This window comes from Paramormyrops kingsleyae, chromosome 21 (assembly GCF_048594095.1).
Source record: "Paramormyrops kingsleyae isolate MSU_618 chromosome 21, PKINGS_0.4, whole genome shotgun sequence".
NCBI lineage: Eukaryota > Metazoa > Chordata > Actinopteri > Osteoglossiformes > Mormyridae > Paramormyrops > Paramormyrops kingsleyae.
This window is the reverse complement of record NC_132817.1, coordinates 12440370-12456495: the sequence shown is the minus strand read 5'-3', so window position 1 is coordinate 12456495 and position 16126 is coordinate 12440370. Positions and strand designations below refer to the sequence as shown.

General features: G+C 50.0%; 1 protein-coding gene across 9 annotated transcripts in view; it reads right to left on the bottom strand.

Annotated features, from left to right (window-relative positions):
- The window catches only part of LOC111847577 (disabled homolog 1-like), a 149920-nt gene that overhangs the window by 15723 nt on the left and 118071 nt on the right, over positions 1-16126 (bottom strand). For 6 of the 9 annotated variants that reach the window (XM_023818896.2, XM_023818900.2, XM_023818895.2 and 3 more), the window contains exons 3-9: positions 9582-9721; positions 8434-8532; positions 4679-4810; positions 3049-3168; positions 2495-2533; positions 1858-1923; positions 879-938 (exon numbers count right to left, since the gene is read on the bottom strand). In XM_023818896.2, coding sequence (XP_023674664.2) covers positions 879-938; positions 1858-1923; positions 2495-2533; positions 3049-3168; positions 4679-4810; positions 8434-8532; positions 9582-9721 — 656 coding nt within the window. The remainder of the gene's footprint in view (positions 1-878; positions 939-1857; positions 1924-2494; positions 2534-3048; positions 3169-4678; positions 4811-8433; positions 8533-9581; positions 9722-16126) is intronic. The other 3 variants (XM_023818902.2, XM_023818903.2, XM_072704255.1) reach the window with 2 other exon arrangements.

Genomic DNA, 16126 nt, shown 5'->3' with positions numbered 1-16126 from the left:
ACTATATTTCCTGTTAAAGAACATCACTAAGGCTGCCTGTTCGCAGGTTTGTAAGCTGCCTGTGGATATGACTCTTTCACAAAAATATATTTCCAATCCGCCTGGGCAGCTCGGAGCCAGGTGTTCATGACTGCTCCACGAGTAGCCTTAGTGATGGTAGCTGGGAGCAAACCTTTCAGCAGCCTCTCAGAATGACAGGTTGCCGAGATGGGAGCGGTGGATGGGTCCACCCGGGGATTAGAAGCCGCGACTTCACTGTATTTATGTTTTCAGCTAGCCGTAAGCTGCCTTCTCCCATAATGCTCAGTGTAACAGTCACACACAGAAGATCAGGAGATAGGCTCTTTATGCGGGCAGACACGGCCAACAAACTGCAGACTCCTGCTTTTTCAGGTAATTGATTTTGGTATTTGGCACAAGTTTGGCTCTGGGGAGCTTGGAAGGGAATTGAACTAATTTTCGTGAGAGGGAGTCCCCCCCACCCCCAACACCGTTTGGATCATGCCCTTCTAACTCCGGATTTAGATGATTAAATGCAGTTTGTCACCACCCCAGGTGTGTTTTGCCCTCATCGTTCTCTGTCGCCGCCCTTCTGGGGAGGGGCTTAAAGAGATTACAGCTTGAGAGGCAGGTGGGCTTTGAAGCCATGAACTAATGGTGCTCTGTAAAATGTGAGGCCAGAGTCAGAGCAACCCAACGCTGGAGAAACCCAGTGCCTCTTTGGAAACTGTGATCTCCGAGTCCTGTAGGTGGTTTCCTGCACCAATGGGACTTTCTACTGGAGGTGCTGATGTCGGGTAAAGGAAGACAGAAAAGTACATCTGAGGTAGATTTAGAGGGTTGCTGGGAAGTCAAGAGAGAAGCAGCAGAACACCTACGTTTATGGGATGTCGCTTGGGAACGTCGTAGACGCCCTCCTTCTGCTGGCTCGTGGGAACCTACATTTGTGGAGTCAAAGATACGCAAAAGCAGACAGAATTGCGATTAAAGAGGGCGTGTCTCTGGGTAACCCTCCGCCGAACAGGGCTTGGCTTTGTCTATAAGGCTAATTCCTCACATAATTCAGTTTATATTTCCCGTCACCCAGAGGATTAGGGCCGCTGTCTGTAAGCCCCAGACGAGGCTTTTAGCCTGAGCTCTGTACACAGTGTATTTTAGCAGAAATACAAGGTATGTTTTACTCCGACACTCTGACTAATGCTAGTGGATTTAGCATCTAAACTTAGCCACCGTGCTTTATAACACAGTAAACAAGCTGCGCGGCTCCCTCGTTCGTTTATCCAGGTGACGCGCGCCCTTTCATGTCAAGGCCACGTCTTCCCAGAACTATTTATCCGCCATTGTTTTTCATGTCCCCTCTTTCCCCTGCAGGCTGATTGATATTCCAGTCTCGCCAGTACCAGCTGGTTTCTTAACCGCGACGCGCTAAGGTCAAACAGTGCGGCCCGCCGTGAATCCCTCACCCTCCTTTTTATCTCCTAAACAGAAGGTCACGGCTGATGAGGCTCGCAGCTTCCGGACGCTGAACCTGCCACAACCACAAATCTTGGCCAGATCAGAACCGCTGTTGTGAGACCAGCGTCATTCTATGGAGCAGTTCTGTTCCACCACAGTACCACTACGAGACCTATCGGCGCTGATGCCTGCAACTATTTCCTCAGGGCAGTGAGATCTGATTAGTCTTGTTCAGCAGTTGTCGGTCTTACCCATTACATACCCAACAGAATCTCATAGGATTCCTTAAGCGGTGTCCAAAACACCTATTGATGGGTACAGTAATGGCCATCGCTTAGCCATACTGACAATGCTGTACTAACCATGATTCCTGAGTGGTGGGATGCTGGAGATGGGCGGTACCTGATAAATGCTCTCCTCTGATTGGGGATCGCGGACGAGCTCGTGCCCGGCCTCGAACACGATGTACTGCAAGCCGTCCGAGGCAGAGGAGATGCAGAAGGAGACAGTCAAGAAAGTGATTGGTCATGCAGATCCGCAGAGCAAGGCGACAGAGCCCAATGAGACGGCAGCAGGCAGACAAGATGGCGGCAACGTGGTGAGGAGTGTGACAACTGCCCCAAAATGCTTGCCCTCTAGGGGCTGCATGGCTCAGCGTATTCTAAAACATTCTGAGGACCCTTAAAGCTGGGTGTAATGGTGGGGTTCACCCAGGAAAGATTCACGCTGCCTCACAACCAGTGCAGGCATTTCTGGGCACGGTCAACTCACATGCACACGTCCAATTCAATTTTAAAAAAGAATATGAGGGCAGGTGTCTGCATTCAATAAACTCTAGTGAGTATTAGGGGTTAATTCATAATCGGAATATTAGGTACACATGAAATGGACATGCATCCAGTTGCTCTAACTATGTTATGTGTTATTCAGTTGGTGAAATAACGTTTTATGTCCCAAAAAAATAAAAACAGGTGGAGATGCTCAATATTAAAGAGAGAGTGAATAGCAGCGCAGCGAAGCAGCTTTGCAGAGCGATTACCTGGTACACAGGGTCTTCTACATCATCCTCCAGGATCGTCTTTGGCAGCAATTAAAGGGCCAGAAGCGAATTTTGAATCAACAGAGGAAGACAGATTGGGGGGTGGGGGGTGGGGTGAGGGAAGCAAGCAAATCAGCAGCTTTGATCAGGCCGCAGTTGATTCTCATCCTCAGTTACTGTGATACAGTGATTCTTAAATGAGGACAGAGGAGACCCGCCGATTCTCCGTAAATTGTGCGCGATGCCCGCAAACTCGTCATCCGGTCAGACTCGAGCAGCCGAAGTGATACCACATGGACACTCCCCGGGTGTCTCTCGACATTGTTCCGTCCGGCGTCACACGACATGCAGAGAATGTCATATTATTAATGACCAGAAGTGCTTTCTGCAGGCTAATATTGTGGCTGTAAGAGCGTTACCTGTGTCTATTTTGAGCAAACACTGGCTACAGAATATATTTTCACACTGGAGTCACTGGAGGTGTCTGTACACACGTTTCATGCAGGAAGGGGTCAGTGCCTGGGTGAACGAGTGTGGGTGGGGGGGAGGTGTACCTGGTAGACGGCTTGCTCGCACTGTTTGTCCTTCTGGGCCTTCTTCTCCAGCTCCTCTCGCTGCTTGATCTCGTAGATCAGCTGGAACAGGTCACGCAAGTCCAGAATGACGGGTTCCGCCTGCAGAGGTTTAGCAGAAGGAGGAGATCAGCCTACATCCTCACGGCTGGATTCCTCAGGCTTCTCCACAAACATTTTCCTCTCAGCAAGTAAACGTCCATCAGCAAGTGACTGCATCCATCCATGCCTCCATGTTACAGCCACATATCCTGGTCAGGGTCATGGGGAAATAAACGTCTGGGAACAGATCCATATGGTGCTGGGATGGGAGGACTGAACGAGGCCTTATTTGGGCAAACAGTGGGGAGAAACGGCAACAAAACTGTATGTCACCATGTTCTGGACCCAACATCCATCTCTGTCGAAGGTCCACTGACCCGTTTTGGGATGCGTCAGCGCAAAGTTGATGGGATTCTAGACTTTGAGACAGATAGCCATCGATCTGGTACATGGGATCAATACTAGAGTCCATGGTAACAGTCGAGAAACACTCCCACTATCCCCAGTGGGGATACACCATCAGCCACAGGAGAATGCAACAGTTAGCAGGAGCGAACAGAGCAGGGGCAGGGACCGATGGTCGGGTAGGTAGCTGGGTAACAAAGTGGGTAATGAGGACGGGTAACAGGGGTGGGGAACTAGCTGGGTAATGGGGCCAGCTAACAGAGACGAGTTATAGAGATGGATAATGAGGATGGGTAACAAAAACAAGTAACAAACCAGGTAACAAGCCGGGTAACGATCTGGGTAACAAGCTGGGTAACGATCTGAGTAACAAGCTGGGTAACGATCTGGGTAACAAGCTGGGTAACGATCTGAGTAACAAGCTGGGTAATGATCTGGGTAACAAGCTGCGTAACAAGCTGGGTAATGATCTGAGTAACAAGCTGGGTAACGATCTGGGTAACAAGCTGGGTAACCATCTGGGTAACAAGCTGGGTAACGATCTGGGTAACGATCTGAGTAACAAGCTGGGTAACAAGCTGGGTAACGATCTGGGTAACAAGCTGGGTAACGATCTGAGTAACAAGCTGGGTAACGATCTGAGTAACAAGCTGGGTAACAAGCTGGGTAACCATCTGGGTAACAAGCTGGGTAACGATCTGAGTAACAAGCTGGGTAACGATCTGAGTAACTAGCTGGGTAAAGATCTGAGTAACAAGCTGGGTAACCATCTGGGTAACAAGCTGGGTAACCATCTGGGTAACAAGCTGGGTAATGACTTGGTAATGATCTGAGTAACAAGCGGGGTAATGATCTGGGTAACAAACTGGGTAATGGGGCTGAGTAATGAGCCGGGTAAGAAAGCTCGATAAAGGGGTTAGGTAACGACAGTGTTGGGCATTTCAGGTCCAGAAAGTACAAATCCTGACCAAGATTTTGTCTCTACCAACCAGCTGAGTATTCTGTGACTTACTCTTTATGCTCAACTGGTTTGTAGAAACAAAATCTTGGTCTGGATTTGTACTTTCTGGACCTGAAATGCCCAACACTGGGTAAAAAGTCAGGTGACGAGCTGGGTAACGAAGTCGGTTAACAGAAACAGGTGATGGAGTAATGTAGCACTCACAGACTGTGCCGTCTTAATGGCCACGAAGCGGTGGTTCCCCTCCTTGCCACAAACGTAGCCAAAGGCACGGTGGTCGGTGATGTCCTTGGCGATGTAGGAGATCTCATGGACCGCGTGGTGATGCTGAAGGACCTGAGGGAGGCCAAAAACAGGATGGCAGGAGGCTTGAGTGAGAGAACAGGAAGGGGCAGCAGTGACAGAAGTCCCCCCCCCCAGCGCCTCGTGTGACGGACAGAGACCACGGGGGCAGCCACCACAGCGGGGACTGACTGCATTTCATGGTCGAGCTCATGGTGGACTGGGCGTTCCTCAGCAAACTGGGGGAGTCTGAATGTGGCTGTTACAGTCATTATCAGTGCACCACCCACTGCCCCCCTTCCCATGGTGCACATGTGAAAACTGTGTGATGCTTTTATGGTGAGGCCCCGCTGAATGCCCTGGGCAATATTTAATGAAATAAATCAGAAAAATTCTACAAGGGGGGAGCTAGACATTAAATGTGAGATCATAGAGTGAGAGAGTGTGAGGCCAGCTGGACATGAAGTGTAAGAGCACAGGGTGAGAGAGTGTAACCCAGCTGGAAACAAAGTGTGACAGCACAGGGTGAGAGAGTGTAACCCAGCTGGAAACGAAGTGTGAGAGCACAGGGTGAGAGAGTGTAACCCAGCTGGAAACAAAGTGTGACAGCACAGGGTGAGAGAGTGTAACCCAGCTGGAAACGAAGTGTGAGAGTACAGGGTGAGAGAGTGTAACCCAGCTGGACACGAAGTGTGAGAGCACAGGGTGAGAGAGTGTAACCCAGCTGGAAACGAAGTGTTAGAGCACAGGGTGAGAGAGTGTAACCCAGCTGGAAACGAAGTGTGAGAGCACAGGGTGAGAGAGTGTAACCCAGCTGGAAACGAAGTGTGAGAGCACAGGGTGAGAGAGTGTGAGGCCAGCTGGACACGAAGTGTGAGAGCACAGGGTGAGAGAGTGTAACCCAGCTGGAAACGAAGTGTGAGAGCACAGGGTGAGAGAGTGTAACCCAGCTGGAAACGAAGTGTGAGAGCACAGGGTGAGAGAGTGTAACCCAGCTGGAAACGAAGTGTGAGAGCACAGGGTGAGAGAGTGTAACCCAGCTGGAAACGAAGTGTGAGAGCACAGGGTGAGAGAGTGTGAGGCCAGCTGGACACGAAGTGTGAGAGCACAGGGTGAGAGAGTGTAACCCAGCTGGAAACGAAGTGTGAGAGCACAGGGTGAGAGAGTGTAACCCAACTGGAAACGAAGTGTGAGAGCACAGGGTGAGAGAGTGTAACCCAGCTGGATACAAAGTATGAGAGCTGGACAGCACATCTGCTATAAATTGCCCCTTAATCCCAGTGCATTACTGTTATAGCCCTTGTTTTGACAGCCAGAATCCAGCTGCCAGATAAAGCACCTCCACCACCTCACCGTGCACCATTAAATTCACAGATCTCTGAGCAGACACAGTCCGGCTCCCCTGGGGGAGGCTGAACAGGTCTGAGTGGGGGGTCTTAGGAAGGCGAGCGAAAAGCCCAGGACAAGAAGGGAGGAAAGGCGAAAGAACGGACGTGGAACATCCTGCTCCCTTTGTGTCCGGTGTAAATCACAGCTGGTTCAATTTCTTCCTGACATGTAACCTCAGGATGGATTGATGTCCCCACAGTGACAGTGACGCTGGGGGAGGGGGGCCAGCCCTGTAACTGCTCTGTAAATCTTACAGCTTCCCGTCAGGACCAAGGACACGGCCGTGCCCCTCCCCTACACACTTAGTCATGGGACATATGCTGGAAGCAGTAATAACACCCCCAACCCAAAATGTGTCACTAATGACACTCAGATTTCAGAGGTTAAATTCCAATCAGCTGGCTGTTGTTTGGCCAAAGACCGTGAACTCCGGCCCATTAAGATGCAGGTGGGGAGGGTGATCAGTAGGGGGCGCTGTAGATCACTTTGCAGCTGGCAGAACTGATATCTGAATAATAGGTTTTTATTATGCCTCATTTTGCAATAGCATGCTTCTCATATTGTCATGCTGTGGACTCCTGTGGACTTATGGATAGATCCATGGACCTAAAGAAACAGCTTTGTGAGCAGAGCTGGCCTCAGAACAGCCATGTATCACTCAATCGACAGTGTTGGTGTCAGATGTTAACCTGAGGCTGCCTCACTGCCTCACTGCCTGGCCAGGCTGATGGGATGGCTATGAGAGGAAGGCACCCATGAATTCGTCCTGGATTAACAGGAACCCCCAGATCAGATTGGAATCATGCAGAAATGTCATTCCAATCCATATGGTAGCGAACTAGCCCTTTCTCCATGCCCCCCCCCCCTCCCAAAGCCCCCCCACTGCGCCTCTCACTGTCAGAGTCTGAACAGCCAATCCCTCACCCTGCTCCCTTATAATGAAAACGAGCTCGTTCTGGCAGCCCGTCTGGCAGCGGGGACTGGAGGAGATCAGCAAAGTCGCACCACGGTGTTCTGCGGTAATGTAACAAAATTATAAGGTCAGCAGGAGGGGGGGGCGGGGGGTGGGGGGCTGCCCCGGGAACCACAGGGCCGCCGGCGGACCCGCAGGCCAGCGGCACGGCGAGAGCAGGGGACGGGATCACCCACTGGGACAGTTCCATCAAGCGCCGTAATGTCTTTGCAAACATCACAACTGCAGCATGGGCTGCTTGGGAGGGGGGACTCCATTTTTCACTCTTTGCGATCTACATCGCACTCAGGACTGGAGCAAGTGCACAGTCTCCATGGCAACCATGTTTAGTTTACTGAGACCTGGAGCCTGCCGATTGCTACACGTAGGCATGCTAATTAGATGTAAATTACAGCTTTGTTTGACCCTGGGATCCAAAGTTGCCTTTTATGAGATATACAGTCATATTTCAAGGAGAGAATGTTAGTAGGACAGGAGCCCTAAGTGATACAATCGAGCATGTTCAGCATCAGGCCTGGCGTCCTGTTTGACCTCCTCCAGCTGCCGAGAGTGATGGCCGTCTTGCCGCGAGTGGATCAGAGAGACTTATCAACACCGGCCGCTCGTGAAGAGTCCTTTCGCACCGAGTGAGAGCGTCTGATCCCAAATAACGTCCAGCGGACTCCAGCCGCATGCTAACACGACCCACGGCGGGCCCACGGAGACTCTGAACGATGTTCACGCGCAGATGGGGCTTTGATCACATGACTTGCGATCTCCAAATGACCTCCAATGACCTGGAGACGCAGAAGGTCAATGAGCAAGACGTGATCTATGGACACTGTAAAATGACCCATTATTTCCCATCATCCTCTGCTCCTCTGCTAAACCTTAACCAGTCCTCATCATTCTCATTTAAGCTCTCTGTTATTCTTCAGGTTCTTTGTCATATATCTCATTTACCAGTGGCTTTAATTGCATATTATCTCAGTTCTAGGCTGAATTAATTAATTACAGGCAATCCTTCATCATTTCAAGTGGTTTTTTCGCTAAACCCATCAGTATTAAAGCTACACCTGGGATTAAATCTGGAATCGAAATCCGATAGTTCCCAATGAAATCTTTAAGGTACCTGCCCACCATTGCTCCCAGAGCTCTGTGAACTGAAAATCTCTTCTACACTATAATAGTTTTCTTGTGTATCTTCAGAAGAGTAGAGGAGGGGTTAGTGACCTGTATAAGATCCGGTAAAGCGAGCTCTCCCCCCCCCCCCCCCACTGGGAGAGGCTGACCATGCGACCTCCCGATCGAGCCGCTTGGTGATCCTTATACTCACCCCCGACCTTTCATCGAAGATCTTGATGCCCCCGAATGAGACCGTTAAGAAGACTTTCTGCTTGTGCTCTCCCTTTGACCGGCCACTGGCGGCGATACCCTGCGGGAGAGTCCAAAAAAGGGAAGGTGAAGATGGAACTGCGGATGAGGCTCTGCTGACCGTAGGGGCTTTAGAGCTACTCCCTCCCCAGATGCCTTGCCTACAGTCAGTCCAAAGGACACCAAGTGCCCGCCATTCGGGCGTTTGAGGTCCTCATCGCTGGCATCCTGTCGCGTTTCCCGCCGTACCCGTAGCCCAACGCTCTCGTCTTAACGAGAAGCCCGCACTGAGGCCTTAACGAGCAGGGCGTCGACTGCCAAAGCCTCAAACTGCAGACAGCGCTTCCTCCAGCGGGTTACCGTGGCAACTTCAAAGGGCGACGGATGCCAATATGTTTCCCAGACGGAGGGGGCCTCTCTCCTGACGTGGTGGTTACGGGTGTGATGCTTGTAGGGGCGGGGCCCTGATTCGGGGATCAGCCCCCATGGGGGTCTGAGTAGTCAGGAGTGAGGCGGTTTGTTTACTAACTGGAGGAGAGTTTCTTAAACGGGGGCATGGATTTCCTGCCAAGATGAGCGAGGGAGGGAGCGGATTTGATCCACGGCTGCTGTGAGGAGCAGGGCGGCATATGAGCACCCCCCTCCGTAGATGGAGGGAGGACGTGGCCTGCCGGGGCTGCCTTCTCACGGGCATCACTACCGGGCTCCCAGAAATGCGGAGGGCGTGACACCCCCGCAGAAAAGACAAGCATTTTCACGCCGGCATCCCATTTCAGTTTCTCTTTAAAGCTCATTCCTGAACATTCAAAATACTGATTCCTGCAACCACCCCCTTCATAAATCAAACAATGTTCAGATGAACTTTTGCTTCAAAATGGGGTTTGTTTCCTCCTGATGTCCTCACGATGTTTGAGCCTTGGGAGCAAGCAACTTTCAGCGAACAAGCAGTTTAACATTTTCTTTACTTAGAAGACACCTTTATCCAAAGCAGCGTCTGGGGGGGGGGGGGTTAAGGGCCTTGTTCAGGAGCACAACTGTGAAATCTCCCTGCCGATGCTGGGATTTGACCCTGCGACCTTCCGACCACTGCACCCCCGCCCCAGGCCTCACCTTCATCTTCATCATGGAGTCCTGGCACAGCTTTGCCCCCCGTGCTGCCCGCACCTCATCGATGCCGATCAGCTTGGCCTTGTATCGCACTCCATCTCCCTTGAAGCGCTTGATGAGCCCGGCCTCGGTGCGGTCCTGGCCTGTGGGGAGGGGAGGGGTGCAGTTCAGCGTGAGGGGGGGGGCTTGGCGTGCCGGGGGAGGGGGTGGCATTTGCATTCGGCGCGCACCCCCGGCAGCCGTCGCCGTCGATGACAACATGAAAAATTACAGCTTCAAACAAGCAATTTAGAAGGGAGGTGAGTGAAAACGATAGTGAGCCAAACACACGGCATGCCGCGCAATGCGGGTAATTAATTCTATTATCTATCTGCAATATTAAATGCAATTTACAAAGCGAAATCACTTAACGGCATCTCCGACACGACGGCAGCGTAAAGGCGAAGAAACGCACAGACGTGAAGAGCTGTCAGAGACGATTCCACCTCCCCCAAGGCTTCCCAGCATGCCCTGTGCCCTTGAATGGCTTATGGGGGGGGGCTGTTTGATGCTCCCCCGCCCCAGTCATCTACGCTAACAGAGCTGATCTCATTACCCCAACCGGACCTGCAAAGTCACATGCCGCTACCAGACAGCCTTGGGGGGGGGGGAATAGCGGCTGCTCTTTTAAGCTGAATGTCGGTATGGTGCCCCTGCCACTGCTGCCCCCAAACTCCCCCCCCCCCCCCCCCACACACACATACACCGCACCCCAGTCACGGGAAACAGGTGGACATCAGGGGAACTGTGCCAACATTCAGCTTAAAAGAGCAGGTGTGAATGTAGAGGCATACATGTAGCGGTGCCGCGATAGAGATGTAGATATAGACATGTAGATATAGAGGTATAGATGTAGAGGTTTAGATGTTGATGTGTAGAAATAAAGATGTAGAGGTATAGATATAAAGGTGTAGATGTAGAGGTATAGATGTAGAGGTGTAGATATAGAGGTATAGATGTAGAGGTGTAGATATAGAGGTACAGATGTCGAGGTGTAGATATAGAGGTGTAGATGTAAAGGTATGTTCAGGACGGTGTTCACACCCGTGAGAAATTCCCAAGAGCTGAGACCTCCCCCCCCCTTGCCCCCAGTCTCCTGTTCAGTCACTGTCATGCTCTATGTTCATGTGTGGTTACCCAAACAGCACCACACTCACATGTCTCAGTCCGGAAGCGTAGGAGATAGGATTGAAATTCCAACGGTGCATCCCACCCATGCAAGCTCGTCCTCCGGCACCCATCCCACGGGACTCCGGGGGGCCTGTTCTGTGCTCTCAGGCAGAGAAGTGGCTTTTCCAAGGCCTTCTGTGGGTCGATCGCTCGCCTGTGGCGTGAGAGGCTATTCTGTGCCCCCCACTCCATTCCACCACCCCCCCCCCCCCCCCCCCCAAATCCCCAGGCATTCCCATTGTCCGCGATAACATCTTTTTTGTGGCGGCTCCCTCAAGGTTCCTCAGATTTTCAGGACGTTGCTAAGCAGGCCGCTGTCAGGCTGAAAAACGCAGCCCTTCCATAAACACCTTTAAGAAAACAGGTCACAAAACGAGAGAACAGGGCGGCATCACCATAGCACTGCATCTGCACCAGACAGCCATTGAGGCTTAAAGACAGCTCCACTGCATGTCTGACACTAAGCTGCCAGTTTGTGTGTTGCTGTGACTTTCATAGCATGTGACACAGAGAAAACGTCACAAGCATTTAAGCGACATGTTGACTGAACGGCCCAAACTACTACATGCAGTCCTCTGCATCTCTGCCGCGACCTTCAGCCTGTTTTCTGCGGAAACAGACTCAGCCTGGAAAATCGAGGGTTGGATCTTCAAATGCAAATTTATTTTCCTCTGCACAGTCAGGGATATGCTGTTTATAGTGTGGTTTTAAGGGGAACTGCAACTATAATGAAATGCAGAAAAACAGGAATAAACAAGTCGATAAGAGTCAGTCGGTAAAAATGTTGAAATGAGAAAATGGTTTATGACTACAATCTCAGAATTGTGAGAATATGAGAGAACGAGTTGCCATAATGCTGTGAGTCTTGTTAATCCCTCTGTTAACAGGCTGTTTTTGTCAGGTGACGTCCTTTACACTGTATTTGTGATCTAAAATCCATTCAGACATAATTTCCAAGGAACAACAGGCAAGAACATCCTTTAAAAGACTCCAGGAATCATTTTCATTCACCTAGTATTTCCAAATTGGGTTTTGTTGTTTTTAAAATTCTACCCATAAATTTCTTTGTTGTCTTTTTTTGGGGCTTTGTGTTAAAATTAAATAATAGAGGTGATTAACTTTTTTATTGAAGAAATACAGTTTTGGGCTGCAGAATTAAAATAGGCAAAACAAAAAGAAATGCTAAACTGCAAAATTCAATTTTAAAACAGAAGAATAAAAAATAAATCAGTAGCTACTTCAATAGAGATGTCTGTTCTGGGACCTCAGAAGGACAAATGATCCGATACGGAGATGGATCCGGTGAGTCACGTGGGGGGGGGGGGGGGGCTTAGGGGGTTGGATGGGGGTCCCGTGACCTTGTCCGGAATGGGCTTGCCTCGTTAGAGCCTGGTTAATGAGCTTGGGAAGAGCGGCCAGGGATGATGAACCAGCCTGTCGGGCCCACCTGTCACCCCCCACGAGAAGCATATGGCTCCTCCACATCGAAACGGTGGGAGAGTCATTACGGCGAGACGCTGTCACATCAGGACAGGGCCTCTGGACGGGACCGGGAATGGAGGAGTATCTGTTTCTCCTTCCTAAATGGTATGGACTGTTGAATTTGCACACTGCACATCAGACTGAGCACTGTCTGAAGGCTCAGAGTCCTACACAGCCATCTTCATACTCTCTCATCATACTCTCTGTACTCATCGTCTATCTCCTGTCCACAGTCATCTTCAATATTATTTCTATAATCCTCTTCTATACTCACCAATTATACTAAACTTCTAAATGCCTTCTTTACTCATCTTTTGTCCTCTTTCTATACTCCCTATCTAGTCTATCTAGTCTCTATACTCTATCTATACTCATCTTCTATATTCTTTCCATACTCATCTTCAATTCTCTTTCTAAACTCACCCTCTATACTAATCATCTGTACTCTTTCGGTACTCATCTTTTATCCTCTTTCTACACTCATTGTCTATCCTCTTTCTATGCTCTTTCTATACTCACCTTCTGTCCTCTTTCTACACATCTTCTATACTCTATCTATACTCTATCTTCTATATTCTTTCTATTATCATCTTCTATCCTCTTTCTATGCTCACCAACTATACTAATCTTTGCTTTTAGTACTCATCTTTTATCCTCTTTTGATGCTCATCTTACATACTCTATCTATACTCCTCTTCTATATTCTCTCTATGCTCGTCTTGTATACTCCTTCTTTCTCCATCCGGAAACCCTAACATTGGGCACACAGGTCATGGCAGCTGTCTTTTGGAAGATACAAAAATCCACCAGGCCTTTTGTGTCCCTCTATCGACCGGCCTTTGGCGGATCAGCGATCTTGTACACAAATAAAAAAACACAGATCTGACTGCTGATCTCAGGCTCGGAATAGGTGCCATGACATCCCTGAAGGACCGATAGCAGTTTAATCCCAAAGCCTGAGGTGATGAGGTCGCTCGTACAGATAATGGTCAGGATGTCCTCATCTGGAGGGCTGCTCCTACCAGACCTGCCTCCTGCCCCACGCCGATGCCCAAGTTTTACATAAAAGCACAGAGGAGACAGAATGCTGGCCCCAGATCCATTATATTCACTTAATTTCATTACATAAAGGCCCGGACATCAGCAGAAAGCTTCCCACTCGCGTGATACGTCGAGGGTCCATTTAATTATCAGAGGCAAGGGGGTCCTTCCGCATCTAAGGCCCGAGTCCCGTCCCCATTGTGCTGCCGCCGTATCAGGGCCCAGTGCAGATTCACTTTATTTCCGCGAGAACATCGATTCATTATCTCATTCCCGCACATTGACGACGTCTCGGGAAAATGTGAGCTATCTAACATGCAATTTCACATCCATTTCCCTGGAAGCACTTCTGAAGATCCCCTCATCCGCTAATCTCCCACCATTTATACCTCATTTACAGAATCCAGATCTCCGGATTTTAATATTCCTATAATAACCTGTAATAACCTATTGTATCTACTAGTGCTCTCTTCACTCTGAAAATCATTTTTATCCAATAACTTAAATAAAACAAAGTGTGAGGACAAAAGTCCGGGCTTTCTAAAGTAACGCTTATCGCCGCTCACCCAGGCCGAAGCTCCCATTGGCTGGTTTCGGACACATATCGGATTTATATCTTACATGATTATAACGTAAAAGCCATGCACACGTACTCACTGGTGCATATCTGACTAATACATAATTAAAATAACTTTCTAAAAGATCAATGTGCACATTAATCATTTACAGCAACACTAGATTAATAGAGAGTGGCGCAATGGGTATAACCCCTCCCACTCCCCCACCCGGGACCCCCACTGTACTGGATAAGCAGGGTGGATGGATGGATTGATGCATTAAATTGAAAGTGTTGCTATTATTGTTTTAAGATGGGGGTGGGGAGGAGGCTTGTTTTGCCTTAACATTCTTTTATGGAAAGTTACCATTTTACAGTGGCTGGCTTCCTCGATAGCTCCCCCTGCAGGCAGTGATATGAGTGACAGGATGCAGCTGCGCTCCCTCCTGTTTCCCAGCATTGACAAGCAGCCTGGCTCTCCGGTCAGCACTACGGACAGCAACCTGCTAGTTTTGGACAGGTGGGGTGTCTGTTCAGAGCTCGCTTAGGACGGGTGGGGTGTCTGTTCAGAGCTCGCTTAGGACGGGTGGGGTGTCTGTTCAGAGCTCGCTTAGGACGGGTGGGGTGTCTGTTTAGAGCTCGCTAAGGACGGGTGGGGTGTCTGCTCAGAGCTCGCTTAGGACGAGTGGGGTGTCTGTTCACAGCTCGCTTTGAATGGGTGGGGTGTCTGTTCAGAGTTCGCTTTGAACGGGTGGGGTGTCTGTTCAGTCCTCGCTTCGGACGGGTGGGGTGTCTGTTCAGTGCTCGCTTTGGACAGGTGGGGTGTCTGTTCAGTGCTCATCTAGGATGGGTGGGGTGTCTGTTCCATGTTCGCTTTAGATGGGTGGGGTTAGGGTTAGGGTTAGGGTTAGGACATCAAGCACATTAACACCAGGGTTATCTATAGAGAATGCCTGTGTGGGAATCTGCATGCCTGTCGGCCTCGTGCCCGTGAAGGAGAGCAGCACAGACATCCTGTGATCTTTACAACATGAATTCAGCAGCTTATAACACGCCAAATGCGAGCCATCAGGAAGCGGAACGGCGAGCAAGCAAACAACCTGGTCAACATTAACAGTCACCAAACGAAACGTGATTCGCTTCCTGTCTGCACAGCCTTTCTGGAAAGCACCGCAGAGGAATAGCGGGAGCCAGGCTCTCATGAACTGCATCCTGGGAAATGAATCTGACTGCACAATTACGAGGCTCCTTCTCCAGCCCAGGCGAGATGCAGGGGTGTTTCCTGCGATACGGCAGCGCGAGTGACAGGTGGCGCCGCGCCACGCAGCGCGAGCCGCTCGTCACGGATGATTGAGGGAACGTTCCGGAAACGGCTCTCTGCTGGCTCGTCCTGATACGGATGGCATAATTAAAACAATCAAGCCGTGAGACTCAATTACCGCTCCCGCAGCCCGTCTTTTGTATTGTACAGCACGTCACATTGGTAGGGAATGCCGTGCGGTAAATCAGGAAAACAGCACGCGATAAATAACTCCCCGCGACTCCGTCCCGAGCCCCGAGCCCCGAGTCCCACCCCCCGCCTGGTGCCGTTTGTAAGGCTCGCGTGCGCCTCACACCGGGAGAACTCCAAACGTCAAAGACAGAAGCCGCCCTCGGATGAAAGGAGCTCGTCTGTTAAACATCAGTGGTGAGAAGATTAATTGGTGGCATGGCAACGATTTAGGGCAACCAGCGGCTTGCAGAGATGCGGCTAAGCCTGTTCAGGGTGCAGTTCTGATGGCGCGGCGGCCTATCAACCTTTCCTGCTCCACCCACGCCAATGGGCCTGTGTTAGATAAGTGACTGGAAGATGGATGGATGGATGGATGGATGGGTGGATGTTTAAAATGGTCTCATGAATGTTCAAAACCAGGCTGAGCTACACGGGGAGTGAGTAAAGGCTGGTTTGAGAGGTCAGAACCATGTGGGTGTGAGCTCTAATCCCCAGCTATTAAGGAAGCTCTTAAGACATAATGTACCTAATTAGCACTACGCAAGTCTCACTTCATAATTCACTTCAATTTTTGGAAAAACATCAACATTAATAGGAACATGAATAAGATTCTGGTGGACGAAGGCACGGGGGGGAAAAGGTTTCCTGACTCAGGAAAAAATAAAAAATAATTTTAAGAGCCGAGTGGTATCCGTGGATATACAAGTGTCCCAATCTTAGAGTGACGCGCAGCATCTTCAGTTCCCGGTCGCTCTGCATCCTCGCCAC